The 24,524-nt window shown below is 40.1% G+C and overlaps 1 protein-coding gene across 1 annotated transcript in view; it reads right to left on the bottom strand.

Moving 5' to 3' along the window:
• Positions 1-24,524, bottom strand: part of ARHGEF12 (Rho guanine nucleotide exchange factor 12) — a 43,325-nt gene that overhangs the window by 5,632 nt on the left and 13,169 nt on the right. Inside the window, exons 9-36 of the mRNA XM_009951224.2 lie at positions 24,212-24,331; positions 23,453-23,587; positions 21,771-21,842; positions 20,907-20,999; positions 20,183-20,293; positions 19,573-19,671; positions 18,944-18,986; positions 18,447-18,552; positions 17,493-17,630; positions 16,963-16,995; positions 16,097-16,211; positions 14,893-14,998; positions 14,452-14,664; positions 13,885-14,014; positions 13,546-13,581; positions 12,753-12,907; positions 11,953-12,099; positions 11,083-11,168; positions 9,489-9,614; positions 8,565-8,679; positions 5,964-6,064; positions 5,635-5,712; positions 4,020-4,095; positions 3,447-3,614; positions 2,842-2,929; positions 1,835-1,924; positions 1,606-1,682; positions 974-1,201 (exon numbers count right to left, since the gene is read on the bottom strand). Of these exons, the coding sequence (XP_009949526.1) occupies positions 974-1,201; positions 1,606-1,682; positions 1,835-1,924; positions 2,842-2,929; positions 3,447-3,614; positions 4,020-4,095; positions 5,635-5,712; positions 5,964-6,064; positions 8,565-8,679; positions 9,489-9,614; positions 11,083-11,168; positions 11,953-12,099; positions 12,753-12,907; positions 13,546-13,581; positions 13,885-14,014; positions 14,452-14,664; positions 14,893-14,998; positions 16,097-16,211; positions 16,963-16,995; positions 17,493-17,630; positions 18,447-18,552; positions 18,944-18,986; positions 19,573-19,671; positions 20,183-20,293; positions 20,907-20,999; positions 21,771-21,842; positions 23,453-23,587; positions 24,212-24,331 (3,085 nt within the window). The remainder of the gene's footprint in view (positions 1-973; positions 1,202-1,605; positions 1,683-1,834; positions 1,925-2,841; positions 2,930-3,446; positions 3,615-4,019; positions 4,096-5,634; positions 5,713-5,963; positions 6,065-8,564; positions 8,680-9,488; positions 9,615-11,082; positions 11,169-11,952; positions 12,100-12,752; positions 12,908-13,545; positions 13,582-13,884; positions 14,015-14,451; positions 14,665-14,892; positions 14,999-16,096; positions 16,212-16,962; positions 16,996-17,492; positions 17,631-18,446; positions 18,553-18,943; positions 18,987-19,572; positions 19,672-20,182; positions 20,294-20,906; positions 21,000-21,770; positions 21,843-23,452; positions 23,588-24,211; positions 24,332-24,524) is intronic.

Genomic DNA, 24,524 nt, shown 5'->3' with positions numbered 1-24,524 from the left:
AGATAAACTATTAGATTGCAGAGAACTGTCATTACTTGTATAGAGAGATGGAAGAGGGAATTCAGGCCAACGATATGAATGCTCTGCATTTTGGTAAAAGCAAATAAGCCACAGTGAAGCAATACAGACTATTTGCCTAAAGTACAACTGAAGGACTTCGTGTCCCTTTCAGAGTTGCCAAGAAGAGATATATGGATGAATGAATTCATTCAAATTTTAGAAAGTTATATTTAGGAATCGCACTGCTAGTTCTGATCAAGTAGGCTGCATAGCCCTGCATTCTTCCTCTGAAAGGAGGTAAACCAGAGAACAGAGGAAGTGATTAAAAATCTTCTATAAACATTTTTACAGAATCATCTGTCCATCAGGAAAATTTCTTTTCAACACACACAAGTGTTGATCTAATTATATCCAACTACCTCCCAAGTCCTCAGAACACCTGAATCTAGACTTTGTCAAGCTCACAGATACCCAATCTCATTTGCAGGACTTCACCAAAAAATATGCAAAATCTTCTTCTGCAACTCACGCAACCTCTCCTATTCTGCTCCAGTGCTACGAAAATAAGTCCACAGACTAACTGCATTGTCTTTTAAAAAACCTGCTGACTAGCAAAGGCATTGTACAGCACCGCACAAAGTTCTGCAATCTGATTTTGTCATCAAAGCACTTCAGGGACAATAAGTAACAATGCATTACCACCATCATTTTGTACATGGGAAAACCACCAAAAAAAAAAAAAAAACCGAGATGCCTAAAGCCAAAGAAAGGGCAAGTATATGAATTCAGAACTTAGAATTCCTTGTTGTCAGATCCATTTTGTTTTGCTATGCTGTGATCTACTGCACAGAGAGAACTGATGTTTAATAGAAGTGGGCCTTAGATTTTATTTTAGCTCATTGATTTCGATGGTTGACCTAACAATTTCCATCTCCAAATCACATCCCACCAGACACTGCCCACAGATACTTACAGTTCCTTAACGCATCCAGTGCCCACTGCCCTTCTGATTCTGAAGGTAAACTGGTGGTTGAGTGTTCATAGCATGCAGAAGAATCTTTAAGCGCCAAGTCTGCCTGCTGCACTTTATCAAATTGTCTTTCTGATGCCAGAAGACTTTCTACCTTTGACTTTTCAGACATGATGGACGAAGACGACTCAGAATTCAGTATTAAGTTTGATTCGAGGCCCAAATCTTTATCTAGTAAACAGAAAATATGCATTCAGGTTAAACAACTACGTCAAATACGATGATAAACCACAGAAAATTTTGCTTCACACCGAAATCTCTGAAAACACTAAAAAATACAGTTCTTGAGCATGGGCTTGGTAAAAGGCCAACTCTTTCCAGAGCAAAAAAAGAACCTTTCCAAGCAATTCATAAAACAGATGGAAATATTAAGAGATGCGTTTCCAAGAGTCTCAGTATCACTGCTCTACATGACTTGTAGAAGTCGTCATTGTAAAGACTTGTAAAGAAATCATTCCTTTCCAGAAAAAGGTCAAAGCTACCAAAAGGTTCCCAAGCCACAGGGAATATGGCTTGGCACATCTGCACTCCATGTAGCAATCTACTGACACCATTTACCTGGACCACTGTTTTACCTGGACATTGTAGACTACTGGCAGGAATGTCGTGCTGCTCTTTCAGCTTCTGCTGCTCCTCTTCTTCACGCTCTTCTCTGCAAGGAGGGAAAAAGGAACACATTATTTTAGTCACATGTATCCGAATTGCTGCATGAGAATCCGTGCTTTGGCTGACAATCTTTGAGCAGAAGAAGGGGTACTGGAAAAAGAAAAGCCAGTCCTTCTTCCTGCAGCTGCTTTTACTTACTCGCCCGGTCCGGACTGTGGTAATGGAATCACTCTCCTGGTACTCCCCATTTTTACCGTCCCGGCCATCTGAGCTATAAGGTCCTGCCATCTGCAGCACAAACATCAAATGAAAACACTCAAGATGTGAAGCATAATTTTTCTACTTCTCTATTAAGACCTTTTAAATGCAGCTAATATTATTACTGCTTTTCTTATCAGCAGAATTTTTATTTTTTTTTTAATTCTGTTACATTCAGCTCCTCAGTAATACCTTGCAGCCACAAGCGAAGACCACAGCATAATGCTCGCCTCACCACTACACTCTTCAGCAGAATGAAATGAATGACAGAACCTTAGCAGGAGCTGTCAGCTGAGGCGGTTATTTTATATATAAATATATATGAAAGCATTAAGTAACATTTCACATATTACTGAAGAGTTTCATATATGACATATTAAAACAGTTGCTCTTTATCATAAAAATAAGCCTATGCCTTGCTTATACTTTAGAAGAAAAGCATTTCTACTAAAGAGGGAAAAAAAGTGTTTAGCTAGGGGATCAGTTCACTCATCGGGGTACTTACGATGATAGTATCAAAGTCTGCAAAGCTAACTGGTTCTGCATGAAGATGCAGGTTTATTTCAGCTACTTATCTGGCAGTCAGATTTGCAAGGGTAAACAAAATTGCTTTTTTGAGGTCAGAAAAGGGTCTGGAGCAAGCCAGACAGCAAGCAACAACAACAGAGGCACTGAGTGGATGTATGGGGTGTTTTTCTAAACACATATGTATGTATATATACATACACATATACACACACGCTCATTAACACCCTCCCCCCGCTTTTTATAAGTAGAGCGAGACTATCCTTGGATACTTCCCACATAGGCCAACATAGCTATGATTTTAGCTAAGCTTAGGAACTCAGGTAATTCACGGACACCTGCACAGTTGCTACAGGCAAGCAGATGTAAAAGATCTCTCAAGTACAAGTCACGTAGCAGATGGAGCTGAACCAATTACTTACACGTTCTTTTCTGAAACAGTCTGTGCCACCAGTTCATAAATATGAGCGCCATTTTCTGACATGGAGATGACGAAGAAAGCTTTGTTATCTGAAGCAACACAGGGAGGCAAGAGTTTAACTAGGTGCCTTGTCCCACATAGCTTTCCAAAAATTTGTAAAACTGGGCACAACCCCAACCAGAAGCAATGAAAGAAGCTTTCATGAGATAACCCTCCAACACTGTAATATACAAACATTGATCTTTGCCTATCCAGGAAATTAGTCTATTAGTCCTGAAAGAAAAGAGCCATTACTGCCCAAACCATTTTGAAACAGATTTATTTCTCCTCTTTTCCCTCCTAATAATTTGTAGAGTACCTTTCATCTAACACAATCAGAGTGCTTTAATTTAGAAGTCTATTTAAAACTCAAGCCGTGCCTATTACCGATGCAAAGAAGTTAAACAGCTCATACGTACAAAGCAAGATGTTGGACAATCGAGAATTAAGCCTACGCGTTTTTCCATGTTCTACTCTGGAACTCTAGACAAAAAAAAAATCTATCCTCAACTGATCTAACCTTCATCGTTAGCTACCTCTTTTGCTTTCTCAATTGGTTACGCTGACCTGTTGCCACCTGACGAACCAGAACGGTGTTCAATTTGATGATAGGACTGAAGGTGTGTTTACTGTCAGCCGTCGATGCCAAGATTTTACTGTGACACTTCAGTACCAGTTTGTCGTCTTGTTTCTGCAACAGCACCAGAATGTCCTCCAGAAGCAGAGTGTAGAGATCTGTACAGAGTGCAGAAGAACCCAGAAAGAGTTAAAGATTCGTAGTTCTATCACACCCCTGCAGAAAGAAAGAGGCTGCATTTTTGATTACTCATGCAGAGGCAGCAATCAGTGCTATGCCATTCTAGGCAAAGCCTGCAAATCTTCCTCATCAAAACTACAGGAGAAAGCTACAGATGGAATTGGATCATCTCACGAGTGACTGCTGTGTCCCTGCACGGCCTTAATGATACTCCTGCACATTTCAGAATTGACAAGAATAATTTAATCAGCTCTGAGAAACACACTGGCACTATTATAGGTGGCAGTAAGAATCATAATCGGAAACTGCAGAAATGCTTTCTCTTTCTCTCCTCAACAAACACACACAAACCCAAGCAAGTCAGTTGATGGAACAGGACTCACCAATAGTTTTGTCACGATTAACCTTCCAAGTTAGAGGTCCTTCATGAAGCATTTTTCTCTTCGTTAGATCCAAGTTCTGTCACCAGTGGAAAGAAAAATAAAGTAGCACTATGAAATTTCTGTGTAAGCAAGTAATGGTAAAGCATGGGCATGTCAGAGGGAAGGGTAGGATAGGCACTCCAGTTTGCAGATGAGCAGTCAAACCCAGTCGGGAAAAAGAAATGTGGAGCAGGAGTAGGCTATGCTTGTAAACCATAAATCTTGTGAGAGTGTTTGTTATCACCCTTTCTCTTTCACTGCTCTTGTGCAGATGCTGAGGGTCACAGGGTAGAGAATTTTCCTACCAAGTCAAGCTACTAAGGCATTAGGATGTCATCTGATCTCCAGGAGGCATTTTTCCAATACCCCATATAAAGCCTGCAGTTCCAGTATTACAACCGGTTAATGCTTCAGCATGCTATTTGCAAGTCAAGTGTGCCTACAAATGGTATACTGATATACAAATCATTCCAATGATCTGATGGACTTTATAATGTCAATGGATTCTTCAGTCATTTCAGTGCTTCTGACATTTAGATCTGCAGGCAAGTAGAAGTGACAATTTTCACAAGTCATTCCTTCCAAGTCTCAGAGTCTACGATCAATGACAGCAAGATTTCCTAACTGCCAGTAAGTTCTTAATTTCCTAACTAAATGCTTGCAAGTTTATTCGAAGAAGCATACATGACACAGTTTTACAGAAAAGTCTACATATAAAATTTTTTGGATACACACTGACTTTGGGGAAGATACGAGAGTCATAAATAAACAACAGAGAATCTATACAAGACACAGGCATAGAAAGTGGTAAAAACAAAGAACTGGGGATAAAGTACCAAATCATGAGGAAAAGATGTAGGAGAAAAGGGGGAAGAGTCCTATTTGGAGCACGTGAGAAAGAAAAAATTTGTTTCAAGTTGCAAGTGCCTATTGATACGCATCATTCACTTGAAACATGAAAATTTCATAAAGTTAGTCCTGCTCTGAGGATGTGGTGTTGGCGTTCCATTTAACAGCAGCTGACAGCAAGTAACCAGCTTCATGAACACATCTGCAAGAATTTACAGGGGCCATGAAACACAGTGCTTTTAGCACAGGACTTAAGGCTTTATTTGGCTACCTGTGGATGTCCTATACAAATCCGCCTGCGTACAAGCTCTTCAAAAGCCAACTGCATTGCTACACCTCATTGACTGTGAAGCCTCTCCAGTTGCAACAGCACAACTAAGACATTCTATCATATGAGATATATCCATAACAAGACTCGTAGTCCATCAAGTATCTCTTATGTGATACAGTGCATTAGCTTGCAGACCATTAAGTTTTGTTGCAAAGAGCTTACAAGCTTCATCAACACTACTATGTGCAGAACCAAGTTGTTACATGCACAGAGATCTTCAGGAAGGTAGCAAAACTCAAATTTCTGGGACTAATTGTTTTAATTTTTGTACAGAAATGTTTATCTCCAAAGGCCATTTGATTGTCCATCAGAAGACTGTAGTAGAAAGAGCCACGAACTGAACGACAGGGTTGCAATCACAGTTTACGTAGAGATTGCTTTAATGTTGCTGCTCACCCTGAACTCATCCATCATGGGATCCTCAGACTGCTTCAAGTAGGACAGGTCGAGACGACGCTGATAATCTTCCAAATGCTGCAGAAAATACAATGAAGATGGTCACCCTGATTAGCAAAACTCACTAACGACAGTGTGCAGGCAGTCATGAATACTTCCATGCATTCCCAAATGCCCAGGATTCCTCCCCTCACATGAATACTTAAGCCACAAAATATCTTTAAGCACAATATAAAGCCACTAGTACAGAGACTCCAGGTCTCGGGCAGCTTGTTGCCCTTCAACTTCATTCTCCCCAAGCCTTGATGCTCACTCTGTTCACCTCCTACCTGCTTGTTCTCAGACTCTTTGACAGCCTGGTTCACGTGGTTAAGGATCTGACGACAATGATCTGCTGCTTTCTTCACTTTTTCTTTCTCTTCAGGCAGTTCTGCAAGAGCAAAAGGAAATGTAATAATACATTCCAATAAAGGTTGAAAAAGTCAGAAATCTAGTGCAGTTTGCTGACCTCAAATTTGACAAAGAGAACTTAAATTCGCAGAACAGCCTATCAACAAAAGCTTCAAAGGTGAAATGACAAAAACAGATTTCTGACAGGAGGTAATTCATTCTGCCCTGCACAAGACACCGGCCTCTGATGATCACCATATGCAGCACGGCACTTGTTACTCTCCCTGTTTTGAGAGGTTTGTGGCAAATATTCACTCCACAAACATCAACCTGAGAAGTATTCTGAGAAAGCTAAAAAATTCACTAAGACTCCACTGCAATACAGAGAGGGTCTCAGGGTAGATATTTAAGATCACACACAGCCAGCTAGCCAAAGTCCCGGGGCTCTGCAACTGACTACTGGCTTCTGCATTTCTCCTAATCCTTTTTATTTATTTATTTTGGAAGACAGAGAAATAGACAAAGAAACCTAATGCAAAATATCAAAAAACATGTATTACATAGTAACTTTTTCCATCCAAAGAGCCTGTATTTATTTTAACAGCTTAGGAAAAAAAGTACTTCTGGCTACATTTAGGCAGCCTCATTATAAAAACCAGTCTTGCATTACAGCAAGAGCAAATGAGAGTTATCTTTCCAGCCAATGTCTCTTGATCATACACAGATACAGGTGAACCCCATCAATTCTCACTACCACAAGCCACACTAAGAACTTAGTTAACAGGCAAATAAACAAGTACATCAAAAATAATGGAGTATCACATGCTTTCCTAATTATGACTAGAGTGAACCTGTAAATGCAGTATATGTTTTATGAGTAATGAAATTACACTGCAGCAGGTATCTGCTAGTAAACCTCAAAAGGCATTTTGTGGTATTATTAATCATATTTTCGCCTGTTATGCTGGAAATAGCTTTCAGTGTAACACATCCTAACTAAACTCCACCCTCTGCAAGAACGTAAAAACGTTCTGTGTGCTTTAGAGATTCAACAGATGAGGAAGGAAGACTACAATAACATTCTGTTGTCTGCTGAATTCTTGTTGTTCTGTCTATTGTGTAGGAAAGTGTTTCTTTCCAAATTCACTCTGCTTCAAAATTCTTACTTGACATTATACTGATAACATCCGAGAGTTTTATATGAAGCTTGTTTTGCATCAGATTTTAGGCGTGTAGCTCAGACTGCACATTTTTCCCAGATATCGGGAATTTTGAACTAATAGTCCTGAGGATTGATTAAAAAAAAAAAAAAAACCCACAAAACAAGCAAAACCAAAACACAAACACCGTTGGTCATTAACAAAAAAAAGTGACCTTAAAAAAAAAAAAAAAAAAAAATCAATTTGTTCACTATTATCTGCTTTTTGTTTTCTTCCAAGCTTGTTTAAGCAATGGAGTAACTTGATAGGTTTTTATTAGATTCTTCATTCTTCACATTTCTATGTTAGTAATGACCAATTAGACATTTCTATTATTGAAGCTCTTACTCTTTTTCTCTCTCAAATGCATCTACATGGAAACTGGAATTCACTTATATGGATTTTCTCTTAATAGTTTGATTTAGCCATCTTAATGCCTTGAACTCAAGAAAAAAATATGTTTACCATCTATATTTATTATTGAAAACCAATTCACTGAAACAAATAGAGTATCTTAAGTGACTGAATTCTTTCTAGTTATTTCCTTCTTCAAGACAGTAGAAATGAGTTAATATATCTAGAAAATTACAGAAAGACAAAGCATGCTAATGACTATTCAAAACAGTAACACAAATGGAACTCGCCTCTCAGTAAATTCCTACACATTCGGTTGCCAAGAGCATGTAATAAGTATGAGTTATACCACACCTGCTCTTTTTCCTCCGTTCCTTTTTCTTCTGAAAGTAACTTCAGCCATTGACATTATCACACAATCAGAAGTATAAGAAAATACTTTCATCAGTCCTGTCTGTTTGTAATAATCATTAAAAACTGTTATTAATAGTCAGTGTAAAATTAAGAAACAGGCTACGAACTAGAGTGTGGAGAGGAGGCGGTCACGAATTCCTGGTTTCCTTCTTCAAAAACTAATAGCAAATCAAGTTGTTTTGCCAGTGACTTCCATAAGCAAAGTGGCTTGGTTTATCTTCAAAACTCTAGCATTAAGTTTTGCTCCCTTAACTTTTTAAAACTACATTTAAGTGATTCTATTGCACTCTACATACACCACAACCCAACGATGACTGCCATTAACTTATTCCACATTGACTTTCCTTTTTTGTATTTTCTTTTCCTAAGATGGAAAATAAATTTAATTTAGAAACAAAGACTTTTTTTTTTTTTTTTTAACCTGCCCTCCTGTGCACAAGGCAGCAGGGAGATCACAAAGAAAACCGATAGTGACCCATAAAATGGAACTGTTCTTCAACATACGCTTTGAAACCACATTTGCCTAGAAAACCTGCTGAGATGCATGCACAAATGCCAGTGGAAAGTCTTTACCTGTGTACTTAGCAATGTTATCCAGCAGAAGGGGGTACTTAGTCAACCTCTGCATCTCTGTGGGAATGATATCCTTCAGCTGCAACCGGCGACACAGTGGATTACTCTCAGCATCCTAAATTTAAACAGCACAATAACTACATTTGTCATTTTTATTAAGACTATAATTACCTGAACGTTTAACATCTATTCATCACATAAACGTCTATTACTTCGCTTTCTACTAATTAAATACTGGAAAGAAATGCCAAGATCTATCATTCAGACAACACATCCCCTCTCCATCTGCAATTACATATAGGAAGGGCTCATCACAAAAGCAGCGGCTTCCTTCCCTCATTACTTCACAGAGGCCTGGTACCATCTCCGATCAATCTCAGTCACTGCCACCCAGAGAAGACATCAGTTTAGGCCTTCACACTACAGGAAAACTACAGTACATTTTCCAATATAACCTCAACCCTTGTACTACCAGAGTTCTTCCCAGCCTGTGGTAATGAAGATAATGTTCTCTCCTCCAAATGCCACATGTACTCAAGCCCCTTTCCTGGCAGGCAGAATAGGTGTATATAATCTGTCTTCTGCCCACAGCATGCATCGAAATTGCACTACTATAAGCAGTTTTCCCCACAGAAGTACTCAACCTTGGGAAACAGCCACTTCAAGTGAGATGCAATCTCCTGCCTGAGACAGCATGTGCTTTCCTGCATTCTATCAGAACATTCTGTGTTGCCCAGAATTAAAGGTTCCTCCCTCCAGAAATGATTAGCAGAGATAAATACAGTATTGGAAATGATCCCAATCTGAAGACAATGTTAGACATGATGTCATTAATTATAACAACTTTATCTACAGCCATTCATTATAACACGCTGGCCACCAGCCACATCCTCAAGGCAACTCAAACCCTTGCATAAAATTCACCTGCACAAAAGTCTGGAAGCGAGAGTCCTTCTTCTGGCGTGACTTGATGACCTCTAGAGCAAAGGGCTGGTTACTGCAGAAAGTGGCAGTTGCATGTTTCAGCTTCTCCTCTGCTGGTCCACTAAACTGTGCCAGAAAGCCAAGAAAGCCAAATTTAGACGGACGCAAGTTCAACATGTGCCACTTTCAACAGACATATAGCCACATGGCAGAACTGGTCTCGCCAGGTAAAAAAAGGAATTACTGGCAAAATACGAGAAGTGATTTCCATCCCCTTTTTAAGGTTTCACCTTCCCAACCTACCGAGGAACCCCTTTACATCTCAAACTCTACAGTTCTCCTGCCTCCAGCCCTAGCACATCCAACGCCTTCCATAAGTGCACTGCTGATTCCGAGGGAGAATACAATGCTGTGTATGCACTGTCAGCCATAACGAGAGCAGAAAAAAGCCCTCCACTCAGATGAATGGCAAGGGGTTATTTACTAGACTGTTGGTCAGCAAAGCCAAGACCAATGATCATCTGGTTTCTCAGGGACACCCGTGTTTAAACACCAGAATATAACATAACATCTTATTTCCTAAATGAAGGTTATAAAAACATGGCCAGGGGAAATGATAGCCATGAGCAGGGCTGAGAAAGGTGCTGCAGATGACAGATGGTTAGTCTGTTACTGCAACTGCAATTCTTCCCATTCCTGCTACCCAGTCTGTGACACAGCACAGTAACTCCTGAAAATACTCACTCTGGAGAATGAGACCCTGTGGGTTTTTGTTTTAGCCACTTAGCCACAACACTACGCAAGGGCATATAACTATTAGCTTAAGGTCTAGCTTGCTCTAGCAGGTATTTTCTTGCTTTTTCAATAATACACAGGAGAACTGAAAGGGTTGGAGGTGGTTTTTTACCAGCCACATCTGATTTTAATTTTCTTCCTTTTTTTTTCCTGGAATACTAGACAAACAGTGGGCTATAAAAAAAAAACCACCAAAAGAGGCTTCTACATGAAGCGTTGAAAAGAATAAGCAGATCCATCTTCAACCCTAAATTAAGTAGACTTGAAAACAAACAAACTGGGTGATTCCTGAGAGAGGTGTTTGGGTTTTTTTTCTTGAAGAATCTACATAACTCCTGCTCCTGTCATTTGGATCTCAGAAAGGAAGTCTGCAACAGTGCTATAAATTCGAAAAGGTTCAGCTATGTAAATCCTAGGATTGGAAACAAGTATCTTTAACTATCTTTTAACTGAACCACAGGCAACACAAGACTTAAATTTCAGTGTCACTGAAACAAATTGTGCTACTACATTTCTCAAAATCCTACTCACCTTTATGTCTCTAAAACCACCTTTCTACTCTACCCACGCATCATAAGGAAATTATTTTTTCTTCCTTAAATTACTCTTATCTCTAGCTAAATGAAAATCCCATGAGTTCTTCCTGTTTTCTTTCCTTTCTAGCTCTGTGTTGGCTCCACAGAAATGACAGCTCTAAGATCTTCAATTCCTATTAGCTGGGAATTATGTTCACTAACCTCTGGCTCTGTCATTCTATGAAACATTATTTTCAAGTACAAGAAAGTAAAAATGATTTTACCCAGGAAAGCAAGTCTTCCCCAATTTGGCCAATAACAAAAGTCTCGTTCCTTTTTCGGACCGTTTTCATCTGATCGTTCAATGCAACTTAAGAAAAAAAAAAAATTGTTTGCTTAAATTTTCAGCATTTATTTTAAAATAAAAGCTATTTTAGGAAAAGACTAGATTTGCAATAATTTCACAAAAAATTAAGTGTCCTGCAACATAATATATTTAGCAGAGTATCTAAGAAAATGTTATATAAATCCTTTGCAGTTCTGTCTCACCTGTCTTCAAATGACTCCTACGAACCTTCAAGTCTTATCTTTTCTGAGGCTCAATACCACTGCCCTTTTAAAAACACAGGAATAATGTAGAACACACTCCAAGCCACCTGCATAAAATTCTATATACGCAATACATATATTCAGTGGCAGAGCTGAAGTTCTGATTCTGAACACTCCTTTCTCTAAACAATTAAGAAGGGCCGCCCTTCAAAACCACCTGCAAGACATGAATCTTTTCAGATTTGTTTTCATACTGTCTTCAACAACAGTTGTAACGTTTTGAATATTGACCCACAAATACCATGCATCAAAGCATTGCTTCTTCTATCAAACCATGAATCGGCACAAGAGAGCCTGTGTGCGCAGATAAGAAAAAGCAAGTATCTGAAACACTGGACACACGCATCCTTTATCAAAACATCTTTGTACATCAGAAATGGTAAAACTGTGTGCAAAAGGAAGAACAGCTGTAGTACTCTTTCTCATCTGAAGCGCTCTGTGACATTACCTCTTGTTTCAGGGTCACTTGCTTACATTTTTCAGCTATTTGTATCCAGAATTCCAGCTGAGACTACAAAGCTGAAAGGCACCTCAGCTGCTCTTACCATGAAGCCCAAGGATATCCTCCAGATTTGAAAAGATTTTCCGTTTGTCACTGGAGTTCAGGATCCCTTCCCGGGTGACGCGCTGGTAGAAGACATTATGCAGAACCTTCAATGTGCGGACGTGAGCTCTCTCGGTGTAAAACAATTCTGAAGAGAGAGGAGAAAGCAGGATTGTAACTGCCTACTTAGAGGTGTGGCAACGTGGATCCAAATGTGAAGCAAACGGAAGTCAGAAGTATGAAGATACAAAGAGTCTCCTTCACCAACACTCCCCTTGCTGGCCCATACTCCAGCTTGCTCCAGAACGGAGCCATGCGCTGCTATACTTCCATGCTTGAAAGAACAGAGAAGCTAACTGATTCACGGCTCATAATTTGCCCCAAACGAGTGAACTCTTAGTAGCTCATATAGCCACACAGAGTGTTCTGCAGGATTTTAAGACCTGAAATTGAGACGAAGCTTTGAAGATGAAGTTTGGTAGTAGCTTCCCATCTGCATCATGTGCTTTCCAAGTGCATCTTGCCTTCTTCTATAGAACATAATATTGCAAACTGGCCTTTCAGTGTCAAACCACTTCATGTTGTTTATTTCTTCTCTAAGGACTGGATCAGTCTCATCTCAGGATACTTTTCAGTAACAAGTACAACTTTCACACACATGAACTCTGAAAACCAGAAGTAATAGGTGGCCGCTACTTTGAGCGGATCAGTGAAGAAAGACTTAGTTTTAAGAACTTCAGAGCTCCAGAGGACAGGTTTCAACTTTGTGTTTGGTGAGCTAGGAAAAAATACCCATCTCACCATTAATCACTTCTTGGCGCTTTATTTCGTAGGGTTTCAGCCCCATCAACACTTCTCGGCTCACAAGCTGCTGCCAGTTGGGAGGGTCCATGTCCATGTCAAAATCATACAGCTCATCTTCACTTTGGACATCTGCGAAACCAACACTGTCCAACCTAACACGAAAAGATCTGTCAGACACGTCCCGTTTTAGGCAGGGATGCAAGAAAGAAAGAGAAAATCTAAGTATATGTATATCAGTTGTAAAGTATTATGAATATGCTCTCCATAACAGCTGGAGGCTGTTAGATGTCTGAATATACAGGCACATTTTCTAATTTTGCCCTTTACAGAACAATTAGAGCGTGAATATCTGTTCTCACAGTATTTCCATAAACCTCCCTTTAATGATACAGGTGAAATAATTTGCTTGAAGTCAAATACCAAGTTGGTGAAAGGACAGGTTACAATTTCTTTCCTCCATCTGTCTGCAGACACAGAGCTAACAGTACTACACAGGTTTAAAAAGAAAATGTGGAAATCTCACCACCCTAACCCATCAATTCAAATCAGCAGATACAACAATCACTATACTTCACTCATAGATCAAAGGGTTTATCTGCATATGAATCACTCCACCTGTCCTATATACAGATGCCAGTGTCTCATTTCATATATGAGTTATTTAAAAAAAGGAAAGATCATGCAGACTATTGTACTGTCTCAGAACACTGAACACTACTGTACTCTACTTAATAACCTATTAAACTCTAAACAAATTCTGTGAAGTTCCAACATTTATAAGCATACTCACTTGCGAAAAGGCTTTGGTGTTCCCATGTCAACCATTCTGCAAAGAAGGAAAGAAATTATTAGGGAAGCTTACGCAAGAATTTCACCCCACTCAAACATTCAGCATAACTTCAGAGTGAAGGCCTAACCTCCTAACTAGAATACAGTGTCCGTCAGCCTCACCCTCCTGATAGCAGTTTTCCAGCACTACCATAGTGGCAGACACAGATCAGCATTTCCTACTTCTACCAATAACATTTAACACAAATGATGTCACCAACAGTTTTATGGACTAAGCTTCAATGGTCATTGTCACATCAACTCTCTTCCAAGGCTCAGGCAACCAGGGCACCACAGTTACCTCTCTGATTCTCCCTCCTCCTCCTGCAAGTTTTCCAAAGGAGAGGGGAATTCAAAGGTATTATTAGGTGTGCGGGGTGTGCCATCCACACAGTCATTAGTAGGTGGAGCTTCTCCAGTCTGCTTCAAACCTAAACAGAGAATAAGTACAAAATGTCAAAAACCGTACCAAATTAAGGGTACATTAGAGAACTTCACAGCCTCTTCATAGACTCTTGATTCACAGCCTCATTTCAGCTTTGAGCTGGAGGAACTGAATTCCTAGGCTGGTAAGAAAAATCTGTGACAAATGTTTCCAGGTGACAGTGACAAAAGCAGGCACTTGAGACTGGGTATCTTCTTGTTAGATGACCCAATGAATGCCACGGTGATAGAACCCACCTAACAACAGTTTCTGGCCATGGTAAGATTTCCTAATTTGAACCAGAGACTAAGTCAGAAAAGATGACTAAGGCAAAGAAGATCACGTCTAATGACATAAACACATTTCCTAATTTGTCTAGTTTGTTGCATCAGAACTGTGCTTTGCACAATCTTTAATCATTCCTCTTTGCTAGTATCATCCCACCTGTTTCGCTGTCCTTGCTTCCTTCTGGAGAGGAAAAGGGACCCATTGCCAAGGGAGACATTGGGTTGGCAGGTGGGTACGGTGCATCTGTTCCATCACTGGAGGACCCACTCTGGCGCGTCCTGCTAGAATCTGGTGGCTCCGGGCTAACAGAAGATGCTGTAGGTAAGTGCTTTGGATAGCGGGGCTTTTGCATTTCCATGGCTCTGCCAACTAAGCAAACACAGAGTCGTTACATTGCTGAAAGAGCTTTTACCTGTTTTCAGCGATGAACAGAGGAAGCATTTCAGGACAAAATTAGATTTGTGTGTCTTCAAAAACATGTTTTAAAACCAAAAAGTTTACTGAGTCTTCTTAGTATGGATTTTTAGAAGACAGTAGACACTCTATCTGGCTTTTAGACTAACAGTTAGGGAACAGGTACTTCCTTGTCCGACATACTTGCACTGCTATCATGTCGACTCGGTCTCCTTGGTGGGCCCAGAATATTAGGAAAGCCTCTTCTCTTTCCTTTTTCCTCTCCTTCTTTCTCTTTCTTGATACTTTGCTGCAGTTAATATACAACAAAGAGAAGCAAAGCAAACAGATCATCCATTTCTTCAAATTCAGTTACTTACTCAGATATCGACTAATTCTTTGAAGTTTTAGGAGTTTGGTACAAGAACATTTCATTTCAAACAAGTTATTGAGAGGTCAACAGCCTGCAGCATCAGAGGCAAAGACAGCCTACAGACAGACTATGAATGGTGTGTAACAGGGTTAGCAGCGGGGAGCCACAGCATCTTAAGAGATATACCTTAAGCAAAAAGTCACACACTCTGTTTTTAGTTTAGCAGGAGCTAGAAACCACTCTCCTCCCTAGGATAAGAGATGAATTTACAGCAACCAATAGCACCTTGTTTCCCTAAGGCACAACATCTTGTGACTCCAAAGTTCCACAAGCATTCAGACTGTAATCTGGGAGAGAGAAATACGACTTCTCCTATCACTTCAGAAAGGTTGTGAACACTCAATCTGACCTTCCTGCACTGTCGGTGCAGAACTGCTTGTAACAGCCTTAACATTTCAAAGGAAGCCGGAATGCTGATGAAAATAAGTAGCTACTGTGACCAGATACACCCCCATACTGTGGGAGATGACTGAACACACCTACAGAGATGGGAGTTTTGGTGGAAAAATCCATTATATAACTGGGAAAGTGTGGGTGGTAGGAAAGAGTAGCTTTCCTGCATGATGAAGCATGAGGTTTTGGACAAGTTTCTCAAGAAGAAAGCTAAAGTACACAGGACAACAGCCTGATCAGCCTTAACGAGGTCCTCAAGTGATTCAAGGTTGTAATACATGAAACGTTTCTCACCCACAGTTTTAATAAGCCTAGAACTGTGAAAAACAAGCAGTTAGAATTCAGGCACACAGATAAAGGAAGCAAGTAGGCAACTCATTTCTAATTCACATGTCTGAAACTGTATGTAGAACCCATTTCAACTGTGAGGTTTTCTGTGTAGCTCAGTAATCCCAGTAATCTTGATGCAGCAATGAAGACTGTAAAATCATACCGATTTCTAATCTGTCATGCAAAAGTGGGTTTTGAATTCTAACAAAGCATCCATGCTGCGTAGCTTTAAACAAATGCACTTTGGCCTACCTTGATCTTTGGTAAGAAACCAATACGGCCACGCTTCTGCTCCAGGTTCCGTGGTTCTTTAACTTTGACTCCCAGGTGTTTCATGTAAGTAAGAATCACATACTGCATTGTGGAACTGCCAAGTATAAACGAAAAAAAAAAAGAAGATGGAGGATAAAAAGAAATGTATTGGGGAAAATAAATTTTGTCAAGAAAATGAAAAAAGTCAAATGCAAAGGTTCTATTGAGAAATTAACCATTCTTAGATTAAAAGCATTTGGCTTTTTTTTTTTTTAATATGAAACAGATTTTTAATATCACAGACAATGGGAAAGACTCAGCCAATAACGGAATTTGTTCTTTTGTAAACAAAAGATGGAGTATACAAAAGATGTACCAGCCTAAGAGATAAAAATAAAATTTTGAGAATTACACAGAAGGTCCTAAAATGATATACTAAATACATATTTTAAGTCATGTTATAGTTTTGAATTATGGTAAAAGTAAGTAACAGTAGAAGGTGTGTTTGCTGTAAGGAGTATAATAAAAGCTACTCAGATGGTTCTATGTACAAAACTGAACAAGGCAAGACACATACACAAAGTAAATGTTAGACCAGATTGCAACAGCTACAAAAAAACCCAGAAGAAACATGAACTCTCAGCAACAGTAACTTTTCAGATCTGAAACAAAGGCAATAAACTTCAGAATAAAAAGAGGTTGACAGCAAAAGGTTGATGGCTCTGAATTCAAATTATTTATGCCAGGAGATTTAGAAAATGAGAGTTGTGGGTACAGCCAGCAGAGGGCTGTCTTGTTCCGCTCAGCAGAACACAGAGCCAGCAGTGGGGGGTCTTGCTTCACAAAGCCCACACAACTTTCATTACCTCTTGTCTTCTTCCAAAGGCTGCGATGTCATCCTAAAAACAAGAAAGAATTTAAAAACTCAACTCAAAAACCAATTAACACCCAGTCACATCCACCCAGAGCATCAGCGGTTGTGTTCCGAGTGTCCTTTAGAATCTTAGAAAGTCCTGGCGGGGGTGGGAAGTAAGCAAAACTGAAGGTTCAGCTGGGAAAACTGGATTCGGCTCACGTTAAAAGGAAAACAGGTTCTAAAGCTACAGGTTTCTCAAATCCAAAAAAAAGGACTCTGATCTAATAATGCGCAAGCTGACAACGGAAGCATTACCTCTGCTATTTGAACAGCAGCCTCCTTGAAAAGACATATGGACTTTAGCTAACTGTTAGCTTACTTTTGGCTATCATTACTCAAACATACATCCATAGCAAACAGGGGAAGCAATGTAAATGTAGTGAGGTCAAATTGCTTCTATTTCCTAATTCCGTGCTCTGCTGTTGCCAGGTTCAGGGTAGAACCTTTTTTATCCCCACAATTATACTTGCTGCTACTCACAAGACTTCCTCAATTTTAGCAATAATCTGCTCTGCACATGCTCTTTCCTTCTCCACTGCATTCCGGTCACGAACTCTTTCTGCATCCAGCTTGGTTAGCTCTCCTTCTGCTAGGGTCAATCCCATACTACGTTTCTGCCTGCAAAACAGGGAGAAGGAAGGATCACTTGAAATTGAACACTGACCTGTAGCAGGAAAAGCAACCTCTTGACACGCAAAATGTCAATCAGGTTTCATTATTGGTTTCTGTATGAAAATGGAGAAGTCACGACATTTGTCAGTAACATTTGCACTCACTGTAAGACATAGCTAAGAGCCTTAAGAGGCATAAAGTTCGTATTTATCAAGACAGGCAGCCATTGCAAGCATCAAGAGGCAGTTACTCTTTTTGCAGCATTCCAGGTTGCATACTTGAAGCATATTCTTAAATTAAGACATTTTTAAGCATGAAGAGGTCCATTATTGAACACTGGTCTTGGTATAGAGTCTCACGTTGGCACAAAGCTCTTATGACGCCATATGAAAGGGCATATTAATTATCAAATTCTACTATATGCCCGTGACAGCTTTCTAAAGGGGATTACTCCGTGCCCAAATGGGAGAGGGAAGGAAAAAAGGAGAAGAAAAAAAATATATAAGCTGATTATAAACACAATTAGTAAAAAGGATTTATATAACATCACCTAAGTAACAGTATTCTGAAATTGCCTCAAATACCTTCAAGGAACGAAGAATCCAAGCTCTAAAATTGATCTTGCAATGATTACTTGCAACACGGTGTCAAAAAACATCCATGGATTGGTCACAGGGTGGCCCTAGATGCCCTTTCCAGTATCCTCCTATTCAGTCCAAGATGAATTACTATGTCCCTCGAGTTTGAACTTCCCCTGTACTGTACATGTTGACTGAGGGCAAGTATGAATTACATGAAAACCACACGGACAACTGCTGTTACCTGAAATCTTCCAGATTCCTTTGAACTTCTGGACAGACTTTATCTTGCATAGTTTGTATAAATTGGCGATGAAGCTCTTCAGGAATGAGGTCTGGTCGCCTTCTGTCTGTAAATCAGAAAAGAAAAGTTAATAGATAGTGTTTTGAGAACAGTCCTCTTCACCTTAGAATAAAGTCACTCACATGTATACTTTAACCCATCCAGAGCACTCATTTGCCTTTCACTTGCTGATAACATGAACTTCCGTAAGCAGCTTTGGTCACACCTACTATTATACTAAAAAATGTACATGCCGATGTGGCCCATGCTTTCCACCACTTACGCATTTGTCACAGCACGCATTATGCCCTCCCCAAGAAACAGAAGCAGTATTTGTTTCTTCTTGTAACACAGGACACCGTACGTTTGAAGTAACACAAAGCGCATTTTGGAAACTGGCTTGGACTGCCTCAGCCAGTAGAAACTGCAGAAATAGATACACAAGACGAGCACCCTACCTAGTTCTAAGGAAATTTCATCTGGAACTGGAACTTTTAGATTCTGCAAAACAAAAGAAAGGCTGGGAGAATATACACAGAAACGCTACCCCAATAAAACACACAGTACAAAACATACAAGAAAATCCCCTCAAAAGCCAAAATCATACAACCGGAACATCTGATGGTATTAGGGGGCAGACTCTCATCCTGAATGTATATTATACTACACAAGGATCGCTTCATCTAAATATCTACACTATCTAGTAATTCAATTTATGACAGTAAGGAAGTTTCTCAGGCTTTGCAGAAGACACATAAAACTTCACAATCCTTGCAATAGTTACATCAATACATGCAGCAATTGTTAACTAAAAGGGAATGTGTAACAGCTAGAACTTGCTTAGATATCAAAAAATTATTTCTCCTATCTGACAATGTATTCCCTGTAATTTACTCAGTTACCAGACATCTGAAGCTACACACCATTCATTTTGCTGTATTCATTGGTAACATTTCAACGAAAGTAGTTTTTATCTTGGAGCACTTAATAATTAACTCCTTAGTTTCTTCCAATTCAGGAGAGTGGAGAAAAGTAAAAGTCAACCTGCTAGATATGCTTGAAAACGAGAGAAATGACTGGAACCTACTGCAGCTCGGTCCAGGAAGAACTGGTGAAACTCATGGAAGACACGCCGAGTCTCTTTGGAGTTGGTCTGCTTGTACAGGTCTGTGTAAAGGTAGCACAACTGTGGGAAACAGGAGGGGAAGAAAGTGATACCATGAAAACTCTTCTAACACCCCTAACTCCAAGTTTTCTTCCACATATTTCAAGCAATTCAGCACTGCTGGATTGAACCTCTTCCTATCTACCTTCAGCCATCTAGATTGCTCAGGTAACCTCAGCTAGGCTGCCCTGGTAACCAGCAGAAAAGGGAAGGGGAAGCTGGGGATGGGAAGAGAGAGAGATACAGAGAGATCAGACCTTCCCCACAGACAACTAATCCCACCACCTTAGATGGAATGAAATGCTCTCAAGAGCTAAATACTTATTTGTAAACAGCTAAATGTAAGGGAGACAGTTCTCTTTGTGCTTCTCTTGATTTATCTGAACTACTCTCATGCCTGCGCAGCATCCGCATTTCTTTCCTTGCTGATCCAGCCATGTCACTGACAACGCTACACAAGAACAAGGAGATCCTGACACACTGTGGTTAAGACTACCAATTTAGGCCAGGGAAACAATTCCAGACAGCTTACCAATGCTGCGGGGTCAAACTGGGATACCACATGATGCAGAAGAACAGCCAGGTGAGCTGGGCGAGATTTCAGGAGCTCAATGTTTTGGAAACAGCTGCATTGTCCATTAATCTGTAGAGATACATGGAAACTGAGTTACTCAAGAAAGCTACTGTGAGAAAAAGGAAGCACTTTTGTTCCAACAGCTTAGCTCCTCATTTGTTTAATTAAAATAAAAAGTTATCAATTCCAGAACCTTTGCAATGCCATTTTAATGTCCCAGGAAGAGCTTACAATAGGAACGCTTCTTTTAAATATTCTCCTGAACACCAAGAACAAATTAATGAAATATAATTCAGAGCAAAGGACAGCTAGAATAACTTGGAACAAATATGTCAAAAGCTACAGCATCTATACTGCTGTGACAATAATGCAGACCTTAATAGAAACTAAACAAGCAAAAGAAAATTAAATAAGGCAAATTAACTTCTAGAAAGCTTGAAGTTATGAGAAGAGAGACAGACTAAAAGCAAAAAAATCGAAGATGGCACGTTGTGACAAACTCCCCAAATGTTTTCATTTGGCAAGATCAGCAATAACAGGAATCACATTCTCTAATTCCTAATTCACCACACAAGAACTACTCAATAAAATCAAGTCATGGAGCACTCGCAGTTTAGGCACAGAGGAACAGAATTCTGGTCAAGGGGGAAAAGTGGTGGCTAAGGCTAAAAGCCATTCCCACCTGCTCCTGTTCAGTGTCAAAGTCATCATCCTCTGCTCCAATGATTTGAGGGCCCACTCGGGGTAAAGGACTTCCAATACTGGACTGGGAATCCTGCGGAGCGAGGGAAGAGAAGGAAGACACGCACAGTGCTATTACTCTCTTGCCACAGTAAACCTTCTTTACCAACTCAAGAGATATTACTATAATTTTTATTCTCCTTCTCAAAACTCAGTGGCAACTCATGTGTCTTTACTCAACCTTGTTCAAGTTTGCAGTTGTGAGATCCCCTTACAAATGCTTCTCCCAAGTTGCAAGCAGAAACATTAAATCAGATGATTCAAAATCAACTGCATCATCTACAGACATGAACACACTAAGCATGTGGCATGTGACAAATACCATCTTAGTACAAATGGAGAAATATGACTTTGGAAAGTCAAGCAGATGAAGGGAAAAACACTTCAGAAGTCATCTTAAGGAAGACAGTAATAGGTTCAGATAGGTCTGTACTTTCTGCTGTGTTCCACTTTTACCTAATCTTGAGGCCATCCCTGATAATGCCAGCCTCGTAATGGCTAAATATCCTAAAGAAAATAGTTTCATTTACTGCTGGACTCAAAGAATAAAATACATACAACTGCTCTACCTATTTTAGGTCCAGCTGTTTTACTGCTGATTATGTATTTCTGGCCTCTAAACAGGCTTGCTCTTAAGCTCCATAAACATTTACTCAGCTAATTAACTTTCCCGGCACAATTTTAATCACATTTATTTTCTAAAGCAAAGTTTATGCAAGCTCCATCTAGAAAGCGAGGAAAACCAGCAAGATTTTAATGTGTCCATTACAGGAGATGCTGTTGTGACACAATGTTTTGTACTCACAGTATCTTGAACCTCAGTCTTTTCTGGGCTCTCATCTGGATAAATCCGCTCCTTCAAGCCACTGCGAGGACTCTGGGAAAGAAGGAAGTTCAGCCATGGTGAGTACCAGAAAAGCCAGGAAAATGAGAACTGCACAGTAAGTTTTTCAGCCACAACAGCCAAAACTTCTCCTTTCTCACAGAGTGAACTCGTAAACAGCTGAGGTACAAACAACCAAATTAAAATGTGTGACCTACATGCAGTTTCCAAAAAAAAAAAAAAACCAAACCCAAAACCCATTGAATGTAGAAGCAGTTTCAGTAAGAAAGCCAGTGACACTGAATAACGGCAGAGCTGTAAAATCTACTAGTGCACCTGTCCTTAGCTTTCTCTTTGCTCTCTCCACCTCTTCTGACAGTTTATGTAGCACCCATGTTGCCAGCTCTCTGACTTGGCCCTTTTCTCAGCCTTCCCCCTGAAGAGGAGGCTCCCAACAATGGGCGCAGCGTTCCAGGTGTGGGCTCACCAGTACCCAGCAGAAGGGGCTAGTAACTTCCCTGCACCTGTTGGCGATCCTATTTCTCATATAGCCAAGTAGAGATTTGACTTTATTTGCAAAAAGCACGTGCTGTTGGCTCATCTTCAGTGTGTCCACAATAACAAAGAGGTCTTTTCAGCTAGGCTACTACTCAGCCTGTTGGTTTCCAGCCTCTACTGATGCATGGAGTTGTTTCACCCTAGCTGTAGAACTCAGGACTCCTTGTAAAACTTCAAGAGGTTCCTATCGCGACCAATCCTTAAGTTTCTCAGGGCCAGTTTGGATTGAAAAGTTTGAATGCTTGGTGTGTCAATCACCTTCAGTGATAAAATACCATGCACAATACTGGCAGGATTAAGTTAATCAAGAAGATAGGTAGAAATTTTGTTCTGCATTTATTATATATAAACACAAGTGACATCTAGTGAGATTTGGAGTTGGAGGAAAAATGTTCCAAAATAGTCATGTAGTTTCACATTTTGAAGGTACATCTGACCCACCTTCCTTTCACTTCCGACTGCTAGTACAAATTTAGCTCTGACATCCTTAAGTTAAACAACAAACTTACGCCAAAACCCAAGCACACAGTCTCAATTCCTCTGCACTAATCAGACAGTGACTTAATTAAGGATTAGGTGCTAAGGCACTCTAACAGGGAGACCATACAAGCACACAGATTGATAACTAATGAGTGAACAGACTAAAAGCCTTCACTGCTGGCAATAATTGAAGCTGATTTGGGAGAACTAAGGCTCTTCCCACTTTCATGGCAACTTGCCCACTGACTGGATCGGAGTCACAGCTACCGCAAATGGAACATTACCATACTCTTAAAAGATGCTCTAATTAGCATCTCTGAGTTCTGAGAACGATGCTGGCATTCCTCTTTCTTTGTCTGGTTACAGGGATTGTGCCAGGAAAATCTAATCCTGGACAAAACCCCCAAACCCACACTATTTCTTTCCCAGTCCCTAACGAAGTCCAATATAGTGTGCTTCCCCAGAGAAATACTTTTGGTGTGTACTGAGAAGACTATTCTAGTAATACACAGTGTTCCCGAGACAGAATACATATCTATCCTACAGAGGACAACATGAAGAATCTGCACAAGAACACCAAATCCAAAAGGTACAGAAGCAAAGTCATGGAGCTGTTCAAGACTCACATCAGCAACGTCACTGTTTGGGCGGGAGGGGCTGTCACCACTGTAATCCAGTTTGCTCACACAATCCCCGCTCTCTGCCTCCACTTCACTGATCTGCAGCGAATCTGTCACACACCTGGAGGACAAGACACCATCCTAAAAAGATAAAGTGAGTTGGGAGACAGCACAGAGCAAGTAGAATATTTCAAGAGACAATCCTTAAATATTAGCTGTTTCAAAACCCATTTAGTTCACATTATTTATAAAACTTTCTTCATGTATCTAGAAACGGCTGCATTGCTTTTCTAAGAGAAGACAACAGAAAATCACACCAAGTTGTCAGGACTTAAAACATTATAGGCAGAGGGAAAAGGTGAAAAACAATACCACCTACTTAACTTTTTTTTTTCTCAAAAGCAAAATGGTTTTAAGCTTCCAGTTATTCATTCTCCACTGCAACAATGACTTCACAGGTTTCTTTTAAGTTGCGTTGACAGACAGACTAATTAACACATCGTATTTTGCACTTACTGTTTTAAAAGCAGTTTTTCACAGACGATTTGAAAGTCCATTGCAAAGCCCACTTCACATACTAACATTGCACTGTACTGCTCGACAGCCTCTGCGAGCCTAATTACAAGTCTCAACTGTAGAGGGTGCAATTTCCCTGTACAAGCACAGAAGAGCATGGCAGGGAACTCCTGCCTGCCCAGAACACCATCACTCCCCAAGAATCTTCACCCAGAACGTACCACAGAGAAGCCTGACACATTCTGTTACCTGAGTACAGCCTGTGGCTTTGGACAACTGCTCTTGCAGCTGGGGAATGTGCTTCTTCGTTTCCTGTATCTCCTTGAGCAGTCGTGGGGTGGGTGATCGACTATACTCTTCTTGGAGAGACTGAAAAATAATTTTATGAGCTTTCACTAGGTGTCTCCTCAATCTTCAGGAACTGCAACCTACTACTAATCTTCATTCCTTTTACGCGTTTTAAATAAGAAACAGCACATGTACCAAGTAGATGGTACAGAATGTCCACTTCATATAGCTCTCCTCTCTCTCCTGTGCCGTATGAAAACAACTGCACTCTATA

Source organism: Leptosomus discolor, chromosome 22 (genome assembly GCF_034619465.1).
Source record: "Leptosomus discolor isolate bLepDis1 chromosome 22, bLepDis1.hap2, whole genome shotgun sequence".
Taxonomy (NCBI): Eukaryota; Metazoa; Chordata; class Aves; order Leptosomiformes; family Leptosomidae; genus Leptosomus; species Leptosomus discolor.
Note: the sequence above shows the minus strand (reverse complement) of the source record. Positions and strands in the feature narration are given on the sequence as shown.